The sequence below is a fragment of the Megalopta genalis genome, chromosome 1 (assembly GCF_051020955.1).
Source record: "Megalopta genalis isolate 19385.01 chromosome 1, iyMegGena1_principal, whole genome shotgun sequence".
Taxonomy (NCBI): Eukaryota; Metazoa; Arthropoda; class Insecta; order Hymenoptera; family Halictidae; genus Megalopta; species Megalopta genalis.
Genome location: NC_135013.1, coordinates 33,354,491 through 33,374,726, shown reverse-complemented (window position 1 = coordinate 33,374,726; position 20,236 = coordinate 33,354,491). Strand labels below are relative to the sequence as shown.

The following is a 20,236-nucleotide window of genomic DNA, read 5'->3' as shown; positions in this document are numbered from 1 at the left end:
TAAAATTGTTAAATATGAATTGTTGAGTTTCTTTCGGCCACATTTTTCTATAGTTTTATATAGAGTAGAATACAGCCATGATTTGTTGAGAATTAAATTGCATCAGTCTTTTGTATATATTTGCATTAAACGAATATTCTATCAAATGAATCAATCATTGCAATCATTGCTTAAATCATTCGTAAATGCTCCAAATTGTATATTTCATACAGCACCATCAAATCTTAGTTCCACCATTTTTCACTGTTTTTTCACAATGAATGTAAAATGTGCTTATGCAACTTTTTGTGCATTATGACCTGCAAAATTTCTACAGTGTTGATTTAGTAGTAATAACATTGTGTGTATTTTCATGTTACAAATGATGTGCATACCCAGAAATATACAAGCGTGATATTTAAAGCTGTATGAAAGAGTATATGCATGGAGTTGTTGTGGCTGTATGTTATAGTTTTCACATATAAATTAATACAGTTTGAAAGGTAAAATTACATTTTTTTCAATTGTATTGGATTCTTTTTATAACAGATAACAAAACGAAAGATATATTGCCCATGTAATTATCCTATCTATATTGTTATTCTTTTGTCATGTCTCATTTTTCTTTATTAATTTTCTATTGTAAGTGCACATGTTTTGAAAAAACTACTTATTTAATATAATTTACCAGTTTATTTCTAGCGAAAGATTCAATTTATGAAACTTGTGTGAACGTCTGAATAAGTTCAAAGAAGTTGCTAGGTTTTTACCCTGCTAGATATTTTTTATATGACGAACTAACAGATTTTTGTGGCAAGTTGTTATAATGAATTTTTTGTACATGGGTATTGAAATGTTCTTTTCTAATTGGCATTTCATTATATATTATTCCTTGTGTTACAGTGCCCAACAGTCATCAGAAAATGCTGTTAAATCTGGACGCCATACATTAGGCAATCAGGTGATACGCAAGGGATACATGTGCATTCATAATCTTGGTATAATGAAAGGTGGATCCAGAGATTATTGGTTTGTCTTAACATCCGAGAGCATTTCCTGGTTCAAAGATGAAGAAGTAATTATTTTTATTATCGAAATATTGCATTGAATAATGAAGCATATATTTCACATGTATTGTTCTCGTTTTCAGGAACGTGAAAAGAAGTATATGCTACCTTTAGATGGCTTGAAATTGCGTGATCTGGAACAGGGATTTATGTCGCGCCGCCATTTGTTTGCATTGTTCAATCCAGAAGGCAGAAATGTATATAAGGATTACAAACAACTTGAACTGAGTTGTGAAACGCAGGACGATGTTGACTCCTGGAAGGCATCGTTCCTTAGAGCCGGTGTATATCCCGAAAAATCAACGGAGCAAACAAATGGAGAAGGAGAGGTGAGCTATTATACAATAACAATCAAAGTTAACGTTCTACGTATACATGTTCCATGTGTATCGTATTTTAGGAGACAGCACGATATATTGGTAAAATTAAACAATATCAAATTTATAAATCCATTTTAATTTTTGTATAATAATAAGTTATACTTTGATTTTGATTAAGACGAACGTAGATAATTATTATAAGTCGATGTACATTTTATTTATGTTTATTAGAAAAACTGGTTTTGATTTATTTTAGGATAAGCAGCGGGTGAGTTAGTACGAAAAATGTAAACAAAATGTATTTTATATCAAATTTTAATTGTGTGGTGGTGTGATACAATCTTAGGAAATAGAAAATACTTCTAACATCTTTATTGAACATTATAATTCCATTAATGTGACAAAGGATTCGTATCTAAGAAAAAAACTAATTCGATTTGAGTTTTGAAATGTAAACAAATTTGGGCTTATTACCACCTAATTATTAATTCTACAATGCAACAATGATTATCTTTTGAAGAATAATAGGTTCACTAATTTTAACATTATCCTTTCTTAAGTGCAGATAGCGTTTTTAACTTTCTTCAGAATTTAATTAAACTCTTGTATTGCGCATTTACAATTATTGAATGTTTTTTGCCTCTAATCAACTAAAGGAAGGATACGAGGTTGGTACGATTATAGAATGTTATAGATATGCAAGAATACACAACACCTACACAAGTATAGTACACCTCCACCCAGTTCTGCTTCAACTGCAAATACAAATACGCTATTAAGATATGTCTGTCTTTTTGTAAAAAATATTTTTTTCTATGTACTAACAGCATTTGCATTTAAACATTAAATCATTAACACTTTTATTATAGCAGTGATAGTTTTTTACAGGTTTTATTGTCTTATGTTTAAATATAATATAAATCTTAACTTTTATCGCTGTTATCATTAGCACATGAAACTTATAATTCTCACGATTATAGGGTGGATCAGAAGCTCAGTCATCTATGGATCCTCAATTGGAGCGTCAAGTGGAGACTATTAGGAATTTAGTAGATTCGTACATGAAAATTGTTACGAAAACTACCCGTGATCTGGTTCCAAAGTCAATTATGCATTTGATCATTAACAATGCTAAGGATTTCATTAATGGGGAGCTGTTGGCACATCTGTATGCGAGTGGCGATCAGGTAAATATTTTCGAAAAAAAACATTCTACTTAGTTACATTTTTCTATCATTAAATTCAATAATACAATCGCTATCAGTGTTTGTTTTGATAATAATGTTCTAGTTATTCCATCGAACGCAGCCTATTTTTTTAATGATACGCTAGTTAGTTTTTCTATCTGGATTTCAATAGTATCCTGTAGAGTAATAATGTTACCATGCTAGAGGTGACTCAAAAGTTCTGGGGAAAAGTAATGATATCACGCCCAGGGATGACTTGAGAGTTCCAAGGAAAAATAGTGTTGCCACGTCAGAGATTACCTCTAATTGCAAAGGGTTACGTAACGACGTGCACAAAATTAATTTGATTTTCATTGCACGTAACGCTGGTAGCGATTGTGTTACGTTCGATCGTTCTTTTATAAGACATTCTGAAATGATCTAACTATGTATTTTCTTGTTTAAGATGCAACTAAATAATTATATAATTCATTGTATAATTACAGGCTTCAATGATGGAAGAATCACCCGAGGAAGCACAAAAACGGGAAGAAATGTTGCGCATGTACCACGCATGCAAAGAAGCTCTTCGGATCATTGGAGATGTTTCGATGGCCACGGTCTCCACCCCAGTGCCCCCGCCGGTGAAGAACGACTGGTTGGCGTCCGGCGAGAATCCAAGGTAACAATTATGTTATTATTCTCATGGTCGCTTATGCATTTAACTAATTTGGTATATTTCAATCTTGTACTGCCTGCTTTTGCCACATATACTTGAACACCGTTGAAACAGTCTTGGGTAAGAGCTACTACGTTTCTAATAAGTATATTCTCTCTTCTATTATTTTCAAGCGTAAAAAGGAATGTCTAATTATTTTTTCTGTATATACACTAATCGGGATGCTTCATGTGTTTTCTTCATTTCCAATTGAAGCCTTTCCGAGTTTTCAGTGCGTTTTGTATTCTCACATGCTTACTTGTTTATTAAAATATTATTTAATATTTTACACGCTGCAAACGTCTTCCACATTTCTTCTTAATCGTAACGTTTACATGAGCCTCTGAGAGTGCAAATTTTGGGATTCAGGTACTGCCTTTCTAATCTTATACCTCAAAGGGATTTCAAAGTTTTATTGAAAGTTAGAAACAATGTAACATTTCGTATAAAATTTCCTCTATACACTTTACTATTGAAGTGTTATTAATCTCTCTATGCTTACATTATGTACAATCTCAGATGTTCAAAGATACAATTATAATTATTTTAGTATCGTTGATTGAATGTTTGAAGTACCATGATGTATTATTTGGATTAGGTAAGCCTGATGATTTTTTACTAACATAATCTTTGCGCTTGTTACAGGTTATCACCACCATCTCCTGGTGGTCCCAGACGTGGAGTGACACAGCCACCACCTCTTTCTAGTTCTCGAGCACCCCCACCGGTTCCAGCTGGTGGCCGGCCAGCACCGGCTATCCCCAACCGACCTGGACCCGGTGGACCACCACCGGCCCGTGCTACTCCTGCCCTACCGCCTCCACTAATACCATCGTAAGTACAACGCTAGTTACAGGTTTTTTTTACCAGTAATATTATTTGCCAAGTCTGTATAACCCGACAAGTTAAAAAGGACCCCTAACAGAAAACTAATCTAATAACCCGAATGAAATATATTTGACATAAGTGAAATGCTTAATAACTATTATGTACATTGTATTCTCAATTTTAAGCCCTGCCTATAAAGACTATTTCCCACTTTTTTAACACAGACAATTACCAATATACAAATTTGATGTGTTGAACGTCTCTTCGAGAACTATCTCTTATATCTTGCAAGATCTGTTTAACAATTTACCTTGCGATATCAAGTCTCTTGAAATGAACAAAATAGGTTTTATTACACATTGTATACATTAATACATATATTCATGGTACACGATAGCGCACACTCCCTGCACAGTTCTGCATGGCAGGATCCTCTTTGAACTCGTCGGGTTGTAATGCAGGAACCGTTAAGAATATGCAAAATTGGAGGCACTTTTTACTATCAAGTACCTTTGAAATGTCAAGTCTCACGTTTAAGAAGTTCTGCACAACGTTCTGTTAGTTTTGTGTCCGAGAGAAAAACAGTTCTCTATGTTTTCTGTGTTAACGTGGTGAAGGTCCTTTTTCATTTTCGGTCTTTAAACCTAGTGAGCAAAAAATAAAAAAGATAAGAGAAAGACAAAAGAGATGTCAAACGTGGAAGTTTGCAGTCGCTTGTCTCTATAGCTTTGTGTGATCCGGGGCTTTGGTGCTAACATCACTTTTTATTGCAGGCGCCGACAATAAGTCTTCGCACTAACTCGCCTATTCCCTACTAATTAATATACATATATAATATATCGATTACATCTACTCAGTGTACATTTTACACGAAATACAATTTCCTAATGCTATATGTTTCTGTCTGCATATATTACAGATTACGTGATCACTGTTAATTAGGGGTGTGCGAGCCGCGCCATTGATTCGTCATTTAGTTTAGATTAACGCGGGGTTTGACAGACTGTTTGAAACAACGATTTCCATCATATTCAGGTTTCTTTTCGAGCGGTCCAATTATTTCGTAAGAACGACCAAAGATATCATTTTCCCGTGATTCGAATCGGTTTGCGACCTTGAGAGGCTCATTTCCGAAACGTCGTTATATGTACTAAGTTTCGGTGTCGCGTCGAGAAATACGCGCGGGGGCGAGCTTGCACCGCGAGACTTGTTCTGCACACCCCTAATTAAAATATCCTAATTGTCTACGATTGATCGGAAATTCATGAGAAATAAACTAGATATTTACGAATCACGCTCGTTAACGAACACGAGCCATATAATAAATATAATAGGTAGAGTGAATATATTTCTTTCATTGTAAATTAGTTCGACGGAATTGTACATGACGCTTGTATATACAACTAAAAATGTTGTAAAATAAAATGGTCCTGGGTTCTTATTCAGAGGTGGATAAGTATTCATTCGCTTACTAACAGCATGACATTTTACTTGAAAGGACGATAACGAAATAGCCAAACGATCACTTGCGATATGCGTTTCCGAGTGTTTTCCACGAACAGTCGAGTTCAAATGTTCTCCAAGCATTATGTAATTGAACGATACACGATGGTCTTGTAACACGTTTTACAATCGTAAGCTTTCCCTCTATCACCGTTGCTTTTCTATTTTCGTTTCTTCTATGAACTCTCCTGAAATCATTTCGAAATCTTGTCGATCATTAATTACGGACGGATGTGTCGGTGCCTGCATTATCAAATTTGTTCATCTTCATTCTTTTTTTTCCAATTGGGACATTTATCGTACAGTGTTACTAATGCGTGCCACGTGCTCCCATTACGTTTTTGATCTATAAATTTTCTGGGTTACTTCTTTAGCATGTACGCGCGGGTATATGTTCGGTTTGCAACTATGATTCACGGATGTGATCTTCTTGTTCAAATTATTACTTGCAAGGATTTCCATGCCCACCACTTCCAATGGAGCATTGTTTCTTTAGGTAATTTCTGTTGTAAAAGATTCGAGGTTTTTCTATTATATTTAAAAAAAATCTTCCATAATTTCTTTTTTACTCAACAAACAACAAATTCCTATCTCTAATTAGATCAATTCACAATTGCAATTGTACGAGCAATTGAACTATTTTACTATACTTATTTTACTTTCTTCTTATGCAGTCGACCTTTAAATGTTCAGTCAACAAATACCGAATATCATTCAATACGTTGTAATCAGTATTACATAATTGTTACAATGAAATCCATATCTTGAGAATGTTATTTGTTTATGAAAGTGTTATTTATTGTGTTATATATATATTTATATAAATTATTCACAGTTAAAAGTGTGCTTGTGCTTCTCCTCTGTGATTTGTTTTGATAAATATTTTCGAATGACTTGCTCTCTCTTGAAAAATGTTTTCAAACTATCTTTACAACGAGGAAGCATACCAGTTCGAACAAAATTCGTTCTCCGAACAAAACTCCATTTCTCAAACGATTACATATGACATAAAATTTACAAGACGCTGCAATCAAAAAATACTATTACATCCTAATTTATTTATTTATCACACCTTCTGTGCTTTTCATAAAATAATTCTCCCGCAAACGGAGAAACAAATATAATATCGCAAATAGCTGGGCGTAACATTAACGATTCATTTCGTCGAAATACGGTAAACGATCGCACCATTTGTTGGCAACATGAGAAGCATCTGATTACAAACGAAACATCTGAACAATAAAAAAAACACTGAATTTCAACGAAACCGAAAATGTTACGTCGATCACAGATGCCCGTTTCGATTAATCAATTTTATCGGGACGAACGTTATATTACCATTGAAAATACTACGTTGCTTGCGTCGTTAAAAATCCCATGTCATATGTAACAAGCAGCTCGAGCAGAAATCCAGTAATCGCGAAGAGTCGCGAGAAGGCAATATAAGTCTCTGCAAGCAATAATCGCGTTAAGAAAGGGTTGCACGACCCGTCGAGACACCGTATATGTACACTGTGGCACCTGGCGGTTGTCGTCAGAATTGTTCTACGAAACGTAAACCGCCTTAGGTTTTCTAAACGTGAAAGTACGATACGTACGATACGGCATAGCAGGCAAGTCATCAAGCGAACAAATCAGCGATGAAAATGAGAGTTGTCCGTGGTGTTATGTTTAGTCGCGGGGGTGGTCTGCAGCAGAGGATTACGCAAGCCGCGACACAGGCCGCAGCAAATGCCGCCGTGAACGAGCTGATGGATGCATTCAAGATCAAGTAAATAGACCATAGCTGTCCATACTTTTCTATGACCGGCATATTATCTTTATACCCCCCACCCCCTCTCGCTCTTCTAACCACGATTTGCGATTAATGCGACTGGTATAACTCCTCGTTATGTTGCGCAAGTAGATTGGTAGACTGTTCAGGGTTCAGAGTTACCACTAATTCGATGTCTTTAATGTTTCTCCTCCCCGGATAATAGAACGTTTTGGAATAACAAATTGTTCCGCGTGGCCGCTATTGTATTTTCTTTTCCATTCTTTGCTCTCTCTTTCTTTCTCTCTCTCTCTATATATTATATGTCTTTCTATTTATCTAACTATCTGTGTCTCTTGCATGGTCCGAGAAAATTGAATTAACAGCGATTATTACGCCTACGAAGATGACATATTATCGAACACACCTGCACACAATACAAAAAAAAAAGAAGAAAACGATTGAGACGCACACGTGCGCCGGTCTGTTGTGTGCGCTTGTGTCGCATAACGTCGCGTAGGCGATTACGAAACGCGAAGGGTGTGCGACTCTGTATGTATTTTGTAAGACGACCCGCTTCTCGCGACCTTCCGTGTACAATTGCCGTGTATGTACGGCGCTTGTCGACGAGACCAGACGACAAACAAGCTTCCCAGAATTCACGAGCATTCTCGTGCGAACGATAGAGATATCCAGGGACAAAAAAAGGGAGAACCGGCGCGGATGCCGTTCTCATCTCGCACCGAAGACGTGCCCGCGATCTTGACCGGTGCGACCGTGTAAAGAGGAGAGATCGAATTGCAATAGCCCCGCTCCCCCACCCCACTACCACCACCCATAGATGAAACGCGATCCAGTGAAACTATCCTGGAAAGTCTACCAAGAACAGTAAAAGCAAAACGAAACAAAAGAAAACTTTGTAACGCTATCGTGGTGTCGATTGAGGAGAGAAATTGTTTTTGTACGCGACGAATACGTTCACGTGCGATGATATGCAGGGCGTCCCGAAAATGTCTCGCAATCTGGAAATGGGAGGTTCCTGAGGTCATTTGAAGCAACTTTTTCCTTTGTGAAAATTTTCTCCGAGGCTTCGTCTACGAGTTATCGACGAAAAAACAGCGACCAATGAGAAGCGAGTCGGCTGGCGCGAGGCGCCCGCGCCAATGAGCGGAACTGAGCGCCAGTTGGCCGGGCCGCCCAACGCTGCACAAGCTCGCCTCTCATTGGCCACCGTTTTTCGTTAATAACTCGCAAACGAAGCCGCCGATCGCATTTTCGCTAAGGAAAAAGTTGCTTCGAATGACCTCAGGAATCCTCTACTTGCGGATTGCGAGACATTTTTGGGACAACCTGTATATTATTCCGTGCGGGTCGGTTGCTTGAGAAATTCGTAAGGAGAGAGAACAAGAAATGTCATGCTGTTGGGGAAAAAGGTCGAGCAAACACACCCGTTTCGTTGTTGGTCAATTCTCGAATCGGCGCGAGCACGAGGAAGCATAGCTCTAGCGTCGTAACCGGCATAGCAAATAACACAACGTTCGATGCGACCGAATTTATTTTTTAAGCAACGCCCAGAGTACCGAGAGTCACTGTTTCTCTACCTCTTTAAGATGTTCACCATGTTTTTAGTTCCGTTCCTAGCCGTTCTAACGATTAAACGAAGAAGACACACAGACATACACACGCATACATACACACACACACACACACACATACCGTATTATACATATATAAATATCTAGGAGAACAAGAATATAGTTGAGCATTCCCTACGGAATAAAATAACGACAGCAAACAGCAAGAAACTAAGAAACACGTGCTCAGACATAGGATGTGATATAGCGTAGATATGCTTCGAGGATTTTGCATGAAAATCCTGAGTCGCAAACTCACTTTCTTCGCGCGCTCTCTCTTCCTCTCTCACTCCTCTCCCTCTTACTCTCTCTCTCTCTCTCTCTCTCCCCTCTCTCTCTCTCTCTCTCTCTCTCTCCCTCTGGATAGGTCTAAAATAACGAGCGAACGAAAAGGAAGGGATCAGATCCGAGTAGTTTTAAGATGATAAAGAACGATCGGAGTAATTTTAATTAGCAATCATGTATCGTTAACGCAGTGTATAATGATTGTATATCACGCGGCGGCCGTTCAGGAGCACCATTGTATACCGATCGAGATATTTCGTTGCTGTCACAGGCACCGAGACCGTACTTCACAGTTTAGTTGAGACTGTAATGTGTACATAAGGGAGGATTATACGACGCGGCACGTGTTTTCTCGCGGAACGACGGCTTCCGGTTGCACGCATAGTACGCCCGGTCCTCGACTTCGTGTATCATATTGTTACGTATAAGTGGAAGATGTTTCGTCGTTGCGTGAAATATCGTTTCAAGTAATTTGGCAAGGGATCATCTTGGCGGAAGGCGGAGAAGTGGCCGGGTTATAACGTAGCGTATACGAAGTAGTAGTGAGTTTTTGTAATCGTGGAAATTACGCGGTTGCGGACAAGTTTGCTGCGATACTTTTGGTTAAATTAACGTTTAAATTAACGGAGGATATTCGTTTGATGTTGTATTTAACGTTGGCGAGTCGTTGTTTATGGCAAACGTGCATGCGTCTATTTGATCGGTTGCTTGTCGTCGAAACCTGCGTGTCTCGGAGGCTCCGTTCATAAATCGTATTGCACCGGTTAATGGTTAACGAAATTAACGTTTATTAATATTTCTATTCGAGTTTCCTGAATACGGAGCTTTTGTGCTAGTCCGTGAACGAAGCAGTATTGAAAGAAAAGTCAGATTGTGGAATTAAATTCGAATCGCAAGGGAACTAAGTTCGATATTTATGTATTCGATATTTATACCGGTACAAAATCTTTTGGTAAATAAATCGTCAATGATTTGTCGTAATTGGAATTCGTTTCGAAGTCTTCTCGCCGATTAGAGACGACTGTAACGTATCAGGCTGGTCGCGTAAAGCCGGGAAACGTGCGTAAGAAAAAAAAAAAAGTCTTGCAAGAAAACCGTCAAGAACAATGGATTATGCTCCGCGAACCGTGAACCGGCGGGAAACAACAATAATGGAATTAAGCAGCGTTCTTACGAAAGCTGCAACAGATGGACACGTATCGGCTAATTAAGTTAGGAAAGTTGCAGCGTCTGCACGAGGGCCGGGGAAATCGAAAGATTACGCTCCCGGTAAACGGATTCGAAAAGTCAAAATTGAAACATCTTTCGACCGTATTTGTGTTCCTCGATTGGTAATTGTTTAAAGAATATATCGTCGAAAATTGCGAGATGCTGAAATTGCCGAAGACTGTGACAATTATTTAGCTAGACTGTACATTCGAATGCAAATTTGAAATTTTGCTAAACTGCTTGGAAACGTTAAAAATAAATATCAAAGCGTAGCTTCTATTCAGAATTTTTATACCAATTCATTGCACTGTATCGTAATTTTACCAATTATTTACAATTCTACTCTCACTTTCAATTTACAATCAATCATTTGCTATTTCATCGATCCGTTCTTCCTCCACACGTTTGTTTGTTCAATGCTACGGAATTTTTCTATGTTTTACGAATATCTTCAACAACGTTTAAACAATACAAATATATTCAGCTTATTCAATTGTACATAGAAACATATAAAACATTCGACAACGTTCGTTTCTCTTCGAATCGCCAACATTTCTTTCCGGCGTACGGTAATGTCTCCCTTACTGACGCTCAGGTTGTGCACAAAAATGGACAATTTGGGAACAGCAGATACGATTATTCGAGCCTCGCAGCTCGTTTTTATAGTTGTTGACAATTCGTGACTATAAATATGAACCGCAAGGATCGATTAATCGTCCAAATTATCCATTTCCATAATCCCAAATTGTCCATTTTTGTGGACAATCTGAGCGTCAATTAGAGAGACATTACTGTGTATCTTTGATTTAACAATTACAAACATGAATTCGTACAATCGGTAAGCAGTCTAGCAACGAACCACGACGTTTCAACACAGAGATTAATGCGCTGAACCGGTATCTCGTTCACCGATCGATCGATTCGAACAGATCCGGAGAAGATCCGACGACAAAAAATATCGAACTCGAGCTCTCTCCGTTTCCACCACGATTCTCCCTCCGGCAGTAGATTCGCAGCTGTTCCCCGAACAGAACGGCTTCGCGGTTCGATAATCGTTAATCGGAAGCCGGCGGGGTTCGCGCAATTAAAAAACGGTCGCGGAGCAGGCGATACTACGCGGCGACAGAGAGCAGAGCAGCAGCGGGGCTTTGATTCGTCGAACGGGTCCGCGCAGTGACGCGCGGAAAGATCGAGGGCAATGATCGAAGTGCAATTACAAAAAGAAAATATTATTTTTCGTTACAGCAAACCGTCGAAGATCTCCTTGGGTAGATAAATCGCTTTAGAAGAGCATCGACGACGATGGACTCGCGTTCCCCGCGTCACTGCGCGTCTTCGCGTCGCTCGTTCCCACCTATCGATCGTTCGAGAGAGAGAAAAAAGAATGGAGCAAAAGGACAGGGAAAGAAAGGCGAAACGATTATCGGGAAAACGTGGTAACAATGCGGGCCAGTCTCGTGCGTCGAATACGAGGCGCAAAAATTGCGCTGTTCCGAGCGCGTTTGTAAATCTCTCCACCGTTCGTTTCTGTCGACGAATTAACGAGGAACGACTGTTATTTTATTGTGAAATCGTTGAATTCTAGACCACGTAGCATAGGGTGGGGCCTAATTCGCGACCTACTCGAGTTTCAAGCATGATTTTCCATCTCTTGGATCCTAGTTGCATATTCTTTCGTTTGGTCCATCGAACTCAATTTGTATCTTGGATTTTTGGAAGAAGGAACGACTGTTATTTTATTGTAAAATCGTTAAATTCTAGACCACGTAGCATAGGGTGGGGCCTAATTCACGACGTACTCGAGTTTCAAGCATGATTTTCCATCTCTTGGATCCTAGTTGCATATTCTTTCGTTTGGTCCATCGAACTCAATTTCTGAGTCTTGGATTTTTGGAACGAGGAACGACTGTTATTTTATTGTAAAATCGTTGAATTCTAGACTACGCAGCATAGGGTGGGGCCTAATTCGCGACCTACTCGAGTTTCAAGCATGATTTTCCATCTCTTGGATCCTAGATGGATGTTTAAAAGTTTATATTCCCTTCTAACTCAATCCGCATCTTGGATTTTTGGCGTCCGAAGAAGGCAAGATTCAGTTCGAATGCGAATTCCTTTAAAGCGACAAGTTTCTTTGAATTCGGATATCTTTCTGATCCATGGTACAATAATTTTTCTCTAATTCGCGCAGAGATTGCGCACGAAAATGGACAATTCGGGAACAGGAGATTTGATTGTTCGAGCTTAGGGTTCTCGTTTTTATACCTGTTGATCGGTAACTATGAACACGAGAAGCAAGGCTCGAATAATCGTATCTCCTCTTCCCAAATTGTCCATTTTTGTGCGCAATCTCGACGCACAAACACTTAGGGAATTTTTACTGTAACAAACTCTTAGGGAGAAATTACCGTATTAATTTTCACCTCTGGAATAGGGTATCATCCCTTGTCTCGAATTTCACACTTGTACCTGAGAGCCACGATTCTTCACGACCCAGGGCAACAACCTGATCGATCTAATCTTCATAATCCAGGACAACGATCTTGTCTTTGTCGCGTATGCATAATCCAGACCTCTTCGAACGGTGTGCAACATTTGTATCCAGGAGCAACGGTCCTATTCTTGTCGCATTACACGCGATCGATAACAATAGCTCTTCGATCGGTCTAATATCTGCAATCGAGAGCATTGCCTCTCCTAAATACCTCCACGGTCGCATACGCAGAGTTGCTTTTCGATTGGTCTAATTTTGGTCCAAATTTGCAATCAAGGTTAGAGTCCTCGAGACGCTGCAGCGAATCGACGAAATTCCGATACGTAAAGCTGTCGTTCCTACCGGTTGTACATTTTAACCCTTTCGCTGGTACAATATGAATCTTCAAAAAAGTTGCAACATTCGCTTAGCATAATAATTATTAAGCTATATAATATATATATATATATATATATATATATATATATATATAATTTAAAAAATATTATAAATAATGATAATTAATATATATATATATATATATATATATATATATATTAATTATCATTATTTATATATGTATAATATTCGCTTTCCTGTTATTTTTTCACTTTTCACCCCTCAAAATTAGGGATGGTGGGACACCTATAGTACAGAGTGTCCCAAAATTATGGCATTTCCGAGAAATGAAGGGTGCGCGTGGACAATAATTTTCTATTTGTTTCCAATTGGCAGGAATGCTCGGATGATCGCGCGACACAACTGAAAACAGCGTTATCGCGTTTGTCGGGCTTCGTTCCGCCTGCGATCTTTCTTTCCTTCTTCCATTGTCTGGCACGTTGCCACGCTCCACAGGTATAACGAGTCCCATTTTCCCCGGTTTCCTGCATTCGGAAGCACCCTCTCGGGGCGCTCGCCACTTACCCTCGAGTGTCCACGTCGTTTTCCCTTCTCGGCTCTCCGAGAAAGTCAAAGGATCGTCCTCTCGCGCACTCCCCCGAAGGACAGATTCCAAGGTCAAGTGCCGAGGACGGTCGCGCTTTTCGAAATTCAGCGAACGCGTCTGTCCATTCCCGATTCTGCGAATCTCTAATCGTCTCGAAAGGGCCAAACCTTCGTTCGTTTCGAATTCTCTTGAGTGGAATTATTCTTGAAATTTATTCCTGCAGAGTTCGTATTTTATACATTTATAATTACAATTGCACGGTAACAATGCGCAAGTCGCTGTACAATTTTTTTTTTTTTTTGAAAAAAGCAAGCATTTCAGGTCGTATGTACGCGAATTCGTTTCTTTTTTAACGCAGGCGAATTATTCGTTTCGTAGGGAAATCAGTGTCTTCGCCGATTCGGTGCCAACATTTCCACTTTACGTTACAAAATCTTGTTTATTAAAATACGAGAAGATTTCATTTGAATCTGGTAAAGTAACGATTGGTCCGCGGTGATTTCCACGGCATTCGATCTAACTTTAAAGTTAGATAAAAATCGTATTTAAATCAAGGCCTCTTATCGTCTTCTACGATCTTCGGGATCCCTCTTCGAACTTCTGTGAAGAATAGAGTTTACGGTTTTGCTGTGTCGTTTTCGGTTACTTCGAGACGCAACGGTGGTGCGAGATGAATTAACAGTCGCGCGAGATCGACGGCTCTCTCTCGCTTGTCGCTCCCGCGAGACGAACGGTCGCTTATTGTTCGCAACAAATGCGAGCATGGTGTATCGGCTGAACGCTGAACAATCAATGTTAATCGTTCCGCCGAACGAGAACCGAAAATCGAGCCGCGTTCAAACTTGTCACGCGGAGAAATGATCCACGCAAAGGAATACACACACGACAAACAAACAAACAAACACACACACGCAAAACACACGGACGGTAACACTCGCGAGCAGGCCACAAGTGGTATTATTGTAATGTTATTGTACAGATCCATATATATGCATATATATATTATTATTATATATATAATAATATATAAATATTATATGTAACAATATATTTATCAACGATATATTAATAATATTGATATATTGATATTGTATATAATTATATAAATAATATATATAAATATTATATATATAACAATATAATAATATAACAATTATTATTATTATTATATAATATATATATTATATATATATTATTATTATTATATATATATGTATACGTATATATATACGTATGCGCGCAAGACACACGTGCTAATCATTATAAACAAAAGCGGTAAACGGCAGAATTGAAGCGAATAAATAGATTGTGCGTATTCCGATCTGAATGAAATCACGATCATCGGTATTATCGTTATTATGATTAATGGGGATCGTTATATTTAAATACTGTATAGGGTATAAGATGAGATAAACTGTTTGTTTAGTAGCGCGTGATGTTCCATGTTCGGTAGGTCGTGAGGATGATTTTGGTTCTCGCGTTGCGACCGTGTTTAGCTAGGCGTTGTCCGTTCCGACGACTAATGTACACACAAGCGTAGGCGTATATGAGCCTTCTGCGAGGCGTAGCGTTCCAACAATTTGGACATATCAATGTAGTTGTACCTACACGCGCAGAAAAACGAACGTTCTCCTCACTGTGTCTCCAGAGACAGTTCATGTTCGCCGACGTTCCCACGGTTCCACCCTACGAAACGTTTGCACACCCTCGATTTCTTGTATTTTACCTTTTTGTTCCTTCTTTTTCGGTCGGAGAACCTTCTAAACGGCGACACCGATTGTTCGTAGCGTACAGAGTGCTCCTTCCTCTGTCGATATTCGGCAAATATAGTTCAATTTCGGAGAAAATATTTCGAATGACTTTTCGTTTTAATCGGTACGTTTCGGTGGAAAGATCGCAGAATTTTGTCCACTGTTTTCTCTATGATCTTGTTGATGACATCCCCCCCCCCCCGGAGGTCTGTATGCAACGAAGAACATTTTTATTAATTTGTACCCTTGCTAATATAATAATAATATATTATTATAGATATAATATTTACGTATTATTTATATAATTATATACAATATCAATATATCAATATTATTAGTATATTGTTTATAAATATATCGTTACATATAATATTTATATATTATTATATATATGGACGCTCTGTTATTATTTAGGTCAGGGGTGGCCGAAGCGTTGACCGCGTAATTACAGTAAATTCTTCCTAATTGACACTCAGCTTGGAAATGAACAATTTGAGAAGAGGATGTACGATAAAACGAGCCGCAAGTCTTTAATAATCGTATCTCCTGTTCCCAAATTGTGCATTTGGACAAATAAATTGTCTCCTCTTCTCATTGTCCGAGCGTCAATTAGAGAGAATTTTCTGTATTCCTAGTCACCCGCCTGTCTGATATCATCTGTGTTCATTATAAATTTTAAACTTATTTTTGACTTTAAATTGCTGTCTTTCTTATGATCATTTAACGCATACGATGTTGACAGATCGCCGCCTATAATTTAAAAAAGCAGGTCGCCCGTAGTGATCAAAAGTTAGGCCACCCCTAATTTAGATACAGTTCACTACTCGATAACGAATGAAACTGAAAATGACTCGACCATTATTAGCAATAAAATCGCGGTTCTTTCTGCTACCCGACAGGCTGATCTTAATTTAATAATAATAATAATAATAATAATAATACTAATTTAATAATAAAATCGTCACTTCAAGGACACTCTGTATACTCGAGCATCGCGACCCGCGACTGTTGCCTCCTCGCCGAAGGAGAAACGAACGAACTATTTTCTACGTAACGGAGTCGTCGACGGTCTCTTCTCTTTGTTTATTGTCCGGGTGGAATCCGCGTTACAAAATGTTACAACGAAAAGTGATAAGCGAAAGAAATCCGCGTTCGCCGCGGATCGCGAGACTTCTTTTATTATCGACGACGACGACGAGTCGTCGCTTCGACGTTTCGTCGCACCTCGTGCCCGTCAATTAAACGGCCGCCTTTCGTCCGAAGGCGTCGCCATTTGCGACGACGATATATTTCTTCTTGTACTTCCTACGTTCACACGGATCGAGCCTACATTAATAAAGTCGTAATAGAAATCCTTAGGTTTCGCGGTCACGGATCGGTTGAATGCGAACGAAACGACGATCGAGATTCACATTTTTTGCGACCGTTCAAACTGTGTTTGTTATATCGTACCGAAGCGTACGGTGACGAAATTAATTGATTTGTACGCTCGACGGAGGTGACTTCGTGTCGGCGAGAAAACGTACCCAGCAGCAGCCTCGCGATTCTTTACCCGAGAGGAAAGAAATTCACGCGAAATTTCACATCGATTCACGCAAAAAATCGACTGGCCCGTGTCGTACGAAATTCTAAAAAAAAAAAAAAACAAATTCTTTGGACATATTCCTCGGCCCGATTGGCGAGAATCGTCGAACATCGAAAGGAGGACCGCGAAGACACGAAAGCCTCCTGCTCGAGCAACGAGTTTTTATTGTAATCTCCAGCGCGTTAAGAACCAGCGAATTCATTTGATTGTTCTTCTAAACGAAAACGCTCCACGAGCAGTGGAATCTCGAAGTCTCTCCAGTCCAGCTCGGCTCCGCGGAGAGAGCGCAGGGGTGGCCGAAACGCGCGCGAGACCGGAAACACGTGGCCGAGCGCGGAAACGCGCGGTTTCCGCGGCACCGATCATATTCCACATGCTTCCGTCTACGAGCCTTAAACAGTAGCGAAAAAAACAAACAAACGAACGAGCCCTAGTTGGTGGCCGCAGCTTTTTTGCGACCGCGCGTAGTCGCGAGAGAAGCGTATTTTAGGCACACACTGTCGGCGCGATTTTAGCACACACTGCGACGCGCGCGCGCGCGCGAACTTCGAACGACACGTCAGACAACAGGGCGAACGGATGAACTATAATTGTAATAATTAACCCGAGCAACCGAACGGGGGCCTCGCGTCGGGACCTCGGCGTCGACGTCGCATTCCGTAAAGTTGATGATTTATTAGAGAAGAAGGCGTCCCGACGTCGACGGCGAACGAAACCGAGCGCAATCCGGGCGATGAGAAAGCTAGAAGAAATGATGAACCCTCGGCAAATGGGGAACGAAGTATGTACTCGAGTATATTGTTCGTTAAGCGTATTAATTAGCGTCGATTAATTAGCGTAGCGACGTGTGTTTGTGATGATTTTCTTTTATTTTATTTTCTTCGATGCCCGCCGGTGGTGCCGTATGATTTTTATAACTATAGAATAATAATTCTCGTTTGCGCGGCGGAGAGGGGCGCTCGTTGTTCTTGCCACGGTGTATACACGTTGAAGTAGCAAAGCGTTTGGCGAGGTAGTTCATCGGTCTGCTTTCGAATTGCGCACCTCACACGACTCTCCACACACCGTTGTACCATCGTGAGCCGCCGGTTCACGGGTAGCCACGTAAACACTGTTTTGCTGCAATATAAATGTGTATATAGGGAATACCATGTTATAGATTATAAATATATATATCTCTATATATAAAAGAATGAGAATTCGAGAGAAAGCCTGCCGCTATCTGACAACCGGAAACGCATTTCCGCCGGGGAACATCCTTTTCCAGACGCAAGCGGGCCGGATCCCCGTTGCTCGACTTCCAAACGATCTGAAACGTTGATACGGGTATTCGAAAATTATCGTATTTCCGGGAAATGGGAGGTTCCCGAGGACGTTCGAAGTAACTTTTTCCTTTGCGAAAATGCGATCCGAGGCTTCGTTTACGAGTTATCAACGAAAAACGCTGACCAATCGGACAGCGAGGGTGGCCGGCGCTCCGCCCTTGCGGCCAATGCCGCGTCGCGCCGCCGTCTGACGCAGCGGCGGTGGTCCCGAGGGCGGGGCGTCAGCGATCTATCATTGGTCAGTGCTTTTCGTTGATAACTCGCAAACGAAGCGTTGGATTGTATTTTCGCAAAGGAAAAAGTTGCTTCAAATCACCTCAGGAATCTCTCGTTTCCCGGAAGTACCGTAATTTTGGGATACCCTGTATATATGCGTATGTATATATAATATACAGACACTGTTTTCGATTCTTTCACAGTAATTTGTTCTGGTTTTTGCTTTGTCCCGTTCGATCTTGAGTGTGATTACGATGGTTGTACTTTTTGTTAGCTCGGTTTCCATGGGAATGCGGGAAAAATCCGATTTTCCCCGCACGCTGAAATGCGTATTCGCGTTTCTGCGTTCGTTTTTATTTTCTTTACAAACAAACCACCAACGTTGACCCTAATTATCCCAACACCGCCCACGTGTCCAGGATATTAATTGTAAAGTAACGTCGATCAAATTTATCATATTTAACCGTGTGCTCGGAAGGACGCTCGTTAACTTTATCGCAGTGCTCCGTTCGATTATGGTTGTCGCGAGGTTCTCTCGCTCTAAAGAAAAAAATGGGAACCGACAGCGAAAGTTTCGAGCGTGCTTTCTACACACGTTCATTTGTGCATGCGTTTTTTTTTCGCTACCGCTTGAGCATGTTGTGCAAATCTGTTGAATTTCCTTGGCAGTTCATCGTCCCATCTGCGGTCCCTTTGTTGTTATTTTGTTCGTCCATTTTATATATATATATATGTTTCTATTTACACGCAGCACCCTCACCTTACATCATCGTCCGTCGTGTCGCTAAATTTTCGTTTGTTAGAGAAATACAGACTGCGGATATTTATGCAACTATTTGTAGATATAGTTCAAGTATAGTGCCTCGTAGGAGATCAATCGTAATCAGATCGATCGATATTTAGACGATTCTAAATTCCGTAAAATTGTATGAACTTCGCAGTCTATTTGTGTCGTTTCGTAGCCCGGGAGCAGTTTTACTCGTCATGTTTCACTTTGCTGGATGTTACGTTTCTTTTTTTCTTGTCCATTAGAAATGTGACAAGTCGCCGATCTGTGATATGTACACATATTCCGTTTTATTGAGCTCATTCGTCATATCATTTATCCGATAGATTATACAAGTGCTCGCGAAGTCCAATTAAATTATCGTTTTCTCTGGATATGCAGTTTACGCGATAAGGATTTCTCGAAACGAGGTTGATTCTACCGAAGTGTACGAAGTTAGAGTGTCGCGTAATTGAATCAACCAATCGATTCAAGTTTAATTGGACGTCGAGATATCATCTTACGTTTCACCCTTCGAATACGAAACACCGCTGCGTCTCGATCCAAATATAGATCGTTTCACTTTTTAATGCAACGAGACGGTATCGTTTTGTCGGAAACGTTCTTATTCGAACAATTAAGCGAACAATAATCTAATTCCTCGTTTAAAATTATGTCAGCATCGAAAGTGTTGCAGTTATTAATTTTATTGCGC

At 39.8% G+C, this 20,236-nt stretch overlaps 1 protein-coding gene across 15 annotated transcripts in view; it reads left to right on the top strand.

Annotated features, from left to right (window-relative positions):
• shi (dynamin-1 shibire) overlaps positions 1 to 20,236 on the top strand; it is a 37,158-nt gene that overhangs the window by 7,355 nt on the left and 9,567 nt on the right. For 5 of the 15 annotated variants that reach the window (XM_076526015.1, XM_076525996.1, XM_076526006.1 and 2 more), the window contains 7 exons: positions 883 to 1,054; positions 1,130 to 1,375; positions 2,023 to 2,034; positions 2,347 to 2,553; positions 3,039 to 3,214; positions 3,896 to 4,084; positions 7,257 to 7,352. In XM_076526015.1, coding sequence (XP_076382130.1) covers positions 883 to 1,054; positions 1,130 to 1,375; positions 2,023 to 2,034; positions 2,347 to 2,553; positions 3,039 to 3,214; positions 3,896 to 4,084; positions 7,257 to 7,352 — 1,098 coding nt within the window. Of the gene's footprint in view, positions 1 to 882; positions 1,055 to 1,129; positions 1,376 to 1,622; positions 1,635 to 2,022; positions 2,035 to 2,346; positions 2,554 to 3,038; positions 3,332 to 3,895; positions 4,085 to 4,851; positions 5,524 to 7,256; positions 7,353 to 20,236 lie in introns of those variants that run through there. The other 10 variants (XM_076526002.1, XM_076526009.1, XM_033466105.2 and 7 more) reach the window with 8 other exon arrangements.